Genomic DNA, 6000 nt, shown 5'->3' with positions numbered 1-6000 from the left:
CTGGAGCGGCGCTGCTGGATGCCGAGTCCGTGGGTACGCTGTAACACGCGGGGAATTACCCAGGAGCTACTCATCCCAGCTGCTTTGCCTTACGCCCCTTACCCACATCCAGCTTTTTACATAGATATATAGAGGGTGAGGAAAACCTACGGTGCTGTAACTACGAGTATGTGTAAATATACATCAGGAGAAACGGTGAATGACAGCTGCTTAGTCTCAGGCAGGAGCACACATACCAAATCAGGAGGAAAGGCTGGGTGATGCTCAGCTGATTCGGCGCGGCGCGGTGTCCCGCTCCCGCCCCCGGCCCCGCTCCCGGCCCCCGGCGCGGCTTGTGACTCGTGGTGTGTTTCAGCGACGGCGGCGGCTTGGCAAGGCTCGGGGCTCCTCCCCCCGTGTGGTGTTACCCTCTCACTTGATCAAATCCTTGAACGTGAACAGTTTCACTGAAAAGCACTTTGCAAAAAAAAAAAAAAAAAAAAATCCACCAACAGTAAGGAACAGAATCCAACTACCGGGGAGAGAGTTGTGTGGGTTTTTTTTTTCTTTCTTTTTTCCTTTTTTTTTTTTTTTTTTTTCCTGGTCATCGTCTCAGACGCTGAGAAAGGGGGAAGAGAAAGAAGGAGGACGACAGAAAGAGAAGCCTTTTGCAAATAATAATTATAAATAGAGTCCGGCCCCTTTCGCCTTGGAAAAAATAAAATAAAATAAAAAAGCTCTAGAGGCAGCACCTCGTCCCCCCCCTCCTTCTCGAAGCCCCCCGACTCGCTCCGCAAAGGCATGGAGAAGGGGACTAACATCTTTCCGACCTGCCACACCGTTTTTCTCGCTTGGACATGGCTCTTACTTCTCTCTTGGTGTTGCACCGGCGCCGAAATAACTTGCAGATCCTGCTCATCTCCATCGCCCTCCTGGCCGTCCTCCTTGTCTCGCCTTAGGCAGGAGCAGCGACCGCCGCCGCCAGGATTACGGAGCTGGCCGGGCAGCCGGGCGCGGGGCTCGGCCGGGGCGGCGGCCGCCGGGGAGCCGCTGCCGGGCGGGGAGCCGGGGGGCCGTGGGGGGCCGCGGGCAGCCCCGCTCGGCTCGGCGGGGGCGGGCGGCGGTGCGCCCGGGGGCCGGGGCCCGGCAGCGCCGCGGAGCCGGCGGAGCAGCGAGGGGCGCCGGGCGCTGCCGGCGGGCGGCCGGGGGGTGCAGGCGGCCGAGGGGCATCGCGGCGGCCGGGCTCAGCCCCGCGGGCCGCCGGAGGAGGGGAGAGCGGCGCGGCTGCGAGGGGCAGAGGAGCTGAGGCTGAGCAGCACCACCTTCGCGCTCACCGGGGATGCGGCGCACAACCAAGCCATGGTGCACTGGTCCGGGCACAACAGCAGCGTGAGTATCACCCCGTCGCCCCGACCCGGCTCGGTGGGGAAGCGGCCGTGTTCCCGCCCGCCAGCTGGGATGGGGCCGCTGCGGCCGGGGGTGCGGGGAGGAGAGGGGGGCTTGGCGGGCACCTTCCTCTTATTGCCGGGGGGAGTGGGATGTGGAGTGATGGCCACAGAAAACGAGAAAAGTTTCGCTAGGAAAAGAGGAAAGCGAATGGGAACCCCTTTCCCTTCCCGGCTGCCCCCGAAGCCACTGCTGCGAGCTCCGGGGTAGAGCCATCGGATCGCAGAGGGGCCGGGCTGGCAGCGGCCAGGGAGTGCGCAAGGAAGACCCCCGGCTCCCTGCTCCAGCCTGTCCCGTGTGCCTGCAGAGCTGGGTCCCCTTTCTCTTCTCATGTAATAGACACCTCGGCACGCTTCGCTGCCTCTGTGCCAGGGGATGAGTGATGCACAGCGGTGGTGGGAAAGCCCTCCTGTTCCCGCTCTGCATGCTGGCGAAAAGAGAGATCCCATTAATTCATTAAGGAATGGAGAACCCCACGGCACGTTAAAGGGCTATGAAAGGAGGCAAGCAGTGCAACCACAGTGGGAAGTTTGTAAAATATCGATGGCATCTCATGACTTTTCACTGTAGTAAAAAATACCGAGTAGCTGAGGTGTCCCTGGAAATCCGTGGGACTGTGTGTGCGGGCGGGGGGGGGGGGGGTTGGGGCGGGTGTCCCAAAAGCCCACAAGCTGTCGTGCCATGATAGTGCAGGGCCCTCCCTCGCACCCTGCTTTGCAACGCCTGGCAGATGGTTGAGGACAGAACTTCAATTTTCTTTTAACTTGGAACCAGAAATACTATCTCCACTCTAATATAAAGTCTGAGAACGGGCGTAATCTAAAGGACTCTGGGAAATCTTTATGTCTGGTGACAATATTCCCGTTATTCTGATTGTTATAGGTTCTCACTGCCTTGAAAATGCCTCTTTTATTGTTTTGCCACTACTGGAAATGGGCATAAAGCAATTAACAGCGTAAAACAGATTGGCTGGATTTTCAGATACGTTCTTCATGAAACTGATTAGTCATTAAAAAGCAAATTGTCTGTCTGTCTCTCTACCTATCAATCTGTGCCTCAGCTATAGCTTCACAGTGTGCAATTCAACCACCTCTTTATTTTTTTTGACTGGAAGTTTTGTTCTATATTATTACTTAGGCAATAATTCTGACAGCAATGTAGATGTTACTTTGATTTAACCATGTTTTAAAGACAGTTGTGTTTGCTAGGCATGAATTATACTCTCATTAAAGATGAAAGTAAACATTCAAGAGGGAACAGCTGCATGGTATGTTTTAGAACTACACTTGTCTCTAGAAGTATTTATTTTTAATATAACCTGGCATGTAGTGAAGAAAACAACCTGTATGCCCTCCCTTTTCCTTCATTTTGGTGCTGAATTAAGGAGTGTTGAGCAAAAGAAACTAAAATCCGCCCCACCCCCCGTCCCTTCCCAGCATGGATTTCCAATAGTTTTGAGTATTTCTGCTTAGAGTAGCAGAGAAAACTCATTCTGTAGGCATTTACAGGGGAAAGAGAGGTTATTTTTTCTAAAGTGCAGGTCAGAAAGTGATTTTCACAAAAATTTCCCTCCTTGATTTCTTTCATAGAAATATGCCATTTAAATAAGTACTTTCCTTTATTCTTTAACTCTAGGTGACTGAGAAGGGTAATAAAGGAAAATGTCTCAATCGTTCACAACTTGCATTAAGATTTTGCACCTCAAGATACTATGCTTTTAAAGCTTCAGACTCAAAAGAGCAAGCAAGAAGAGAAGACTGGTGTTTATTGCCAGCATGGTGTTTGTAGGAAGGACAAGCAAGCACGTTCATAAGTATTAGTGTTATCTTTTCATGATTTCTCTGCTATGAGGTTTGGCATCTGGAGACTTTTTCTCTCCTGTCTCTTGGACAAAGCAGTGCATTTGGTGATTAATTGGAATTTTTTAAAACAGCGTAGAGGGAAAGTTAAAAGCTTGAGCCTGGGTCTTTTCATTTATTAGCAGAGAAGGCTGAATTCAATGACTGCAATTAATTTTTTTACTTAATTCTACTGTTGGGGTGGCTGTGGCACAGGAATGTCAAGCAATTTGCCCAAGGTGGCTCAGGGAAAGTGTGGCTTCTTTTGCCAGCCACACTGGTTCCTGGTCTCTCACCTCAAAACATATTTTCTTTGGTCACAGTAGATGTTAAGGAGTAGGAAGGTTGAAAATGGACAAAAGATGCTAAGAGTCATGATTATGCCAGATGACCTAGGAGAGCAGGTAGGACATGTTTTGGTAGCCTGAAAACAACAGCATAGACATTAGAGTTGCACAGCTTGTCTTTACCAATTCCCTGTTGCTTAAACAGACTTCAAAATTTAATTATCTCTTATGATTTATTAAAGACATGATCAATCAAATTTCATGCAATGAAGCAGTATATTTCAAATCAGGCATTAGTGGTGGGGGTTCCTTACAACTGGATGGATTTACAAAGAAGAAGAAAGAATTGTAATTTGAAAAATCATGCTTTTACTGGGACGTATAGATTTACAGACACTTCAGAAAGGGGAGAGCTTTGCAGCTTCTGCATGTCCTGTTACTTAGAATTCTAAAGACCTCCAGTGGTTTATAAAATTATTTTTAGAGCAAATCTCCCTCTGTCTTCTATCCCCTCTTCTCCCACGTCCCTCAAATCTCAATTTATTAAAAATAATCCCTTCCAGGCAACAAACTTTTGTTTTCTCCACTTGCAGATAGTGAGGTCAGCATTAGGACAGAGCCAAAAGGCTGGTGAGTTTGGGTTCTCTGTTTTGTCCTGCCCAGAGGCTTTTTCTGTGACCTTAGGAAAGACAATTAACCTCTCTGGATCTCTTCTTCCATGTTAAATGAAGATAGTACTACTTAGCTACCACAAAGTGGTGGTGTGGAGCAGAATGAATTTCTGCTTTGTACAATACCTGAAGATCTTCAAGTGGAAAATGTTAAGGCAATACAAAAATACTATTCTGTGTAGAAATGAGGTTTGTGTTCTCTGCATTCTTGGGAAAGGGATTTGGCTTGATTCACTGGGTTTGATATTTGAAAAAGGAGACTTGTACTTGAAGAATCGGTCTGCCCTCATAGAAGCATTTATCGAGAAAGGTCTCTGAAGTTCTTGAGAGACCTGATAGATAACAGAGCTTTCTTTCTAAGGCCTTTATGAAGGAAGGAGAAATTTTAGTGAAAACTACCATTATTTCCAGAAGATCTGTGAGCCATTCTTTTTTCAAAGCCATTCTTCTCTGAGCACACAGACATACACACAGAGAGTGTATGAAAGTGCCCTTCAGTGAGCAGCTGGATCATCTATACTTGTTTGCCCTCGCTTGATGGCTGTGCTATTGCACGAAAAATTTCCTGATTCTGCTCACCAGATGCTCTCTCCAGCCAAGATGATCTGATTCCTCAGGTTATCTTTTCTTCCTCGCTCCCTGATCGCTAGATAAGCGCCTGCAAAGATAAGTAGCAGCACCTTTAATGCTGTTACAACTTTAAACCTTGCTATCTTGTTTCCTGACAATAGTTTTTTCCAGGAGATTTCAACAAGCTACAGTGGATAAAACACACTTACTCAGATTGCTCTCCTGATATGATCACTAGTGGAATGGTAAAGGGGGACTGTCGTCATTAGTTTCAGAGTTGTCACTCTGATGAATGTAGCTATTTATAGGAAGTACTTAATTCTGTCCACGTTTTTTCCATGATGGAAATGCTACAAATTCTGTGGTTTTGTGGGTGTGCTTTTTCTATGTAAGAAGCAACGATGCACATTTTTATCTTTCTTTTAATCTCCAGAAGACATTTCCAACCCATTATCTATGGAGAAGCTTCAGCTTAAGATCATAGTGTGCTTTAGCTATCCCATGTGTACATGCTCTTGCCTTTCTAGTAACCAGAGGCAAACTTCAGACATAAAAATGAGGAAATGCACTGTAATGTCACAGGAGAGGCAGGAGAGGGCATTTGTCTAAGGCACGTGCAATATTGCAGATTGCTTCAGCCAACTCCAGGCCAAGTTCCTTTATTCTCTAGGAGAAATGGCTGCAGTGCATATTTTTATCTCGGTGCAGTGCAGAAGATAAACATGCAGAAGGATAGTGTGCTGAAGTGATAGAGCTGCTGCTTGTGCAGGTCATGCAATTACATTGGTTCCTGTAGTGTGATCCAGGCTCTGGAAGCTGGGGAAGGCAGGATGAGAGCTGGTGAGAGACTGGACTCTTGTTTTATCTTGTTACCATACTACAGTGTTTTGTCCAGTGGTCTGGTCAGCCTGTGGCTATTGTCTTGCAAGTTAACGTGGTTGTGAGATTCACTCCAAAACTGGGAATAAAAGATGTCTTTGGGAGAAGATTGTGGTAAAGAGGTGGTTAATAGTACTACAGTAGTGTACAGCCACCTGAAGTAGAGTTAGAAAGAAGATGCAGCTTATCTTGTTGGTTGAAGAGGATATACCATCTGGCAACAGGCACAACATATGTCAGATTGAACATTAGGAAGAGTTTCGTCTCAAAGAAAGCTGTGCAGCAAGGCACCAGAAAGTTTTGGGAATCTCTGGAGATTTTCAAGACTCA

General features: G+C 47.3%; 1 protein-coding gene across 1 annotated transcript in view; it reads left to right on the top strand.

Annotated features, from left to right (window-relative positions):
• Positions 1–729: 729 nt before the first annotated feature.
• SORCS3 (sortilin related VPS10 domain containing receptor 3) overlaps positions 730–6000 on the top strand; it is a 279339-nt gene continuing 274068 nt past the window's right edge. Inside the window, exon 1 of the mRNA XM_051619113.1 lies at positions 730–1368. Within this exon, the coding sequence (XP_051475073.1) occupies positions 781–1368 (588 nt within the window). The 5' untranslated portion in view covers positions 730–780. The remainder of the gene's footprint in view (positions 1369–6000) is intronic.

Source organism: Apus apus, chromosome 4, assembly GCF_020740795.1.
Source record: "Apus apus isolate bApuApu2 chromosome 4, bApuApu2.pri.cur, whole genome shotgun sequence".
NCBI lineage: Eukaryota > Metazoa > Chordata > Aves > Apodiformes > Apodidae > Apus > Apus apus.
This window is presented reverse-complemented; position numbering and strand designations above follow the sequence as displayed.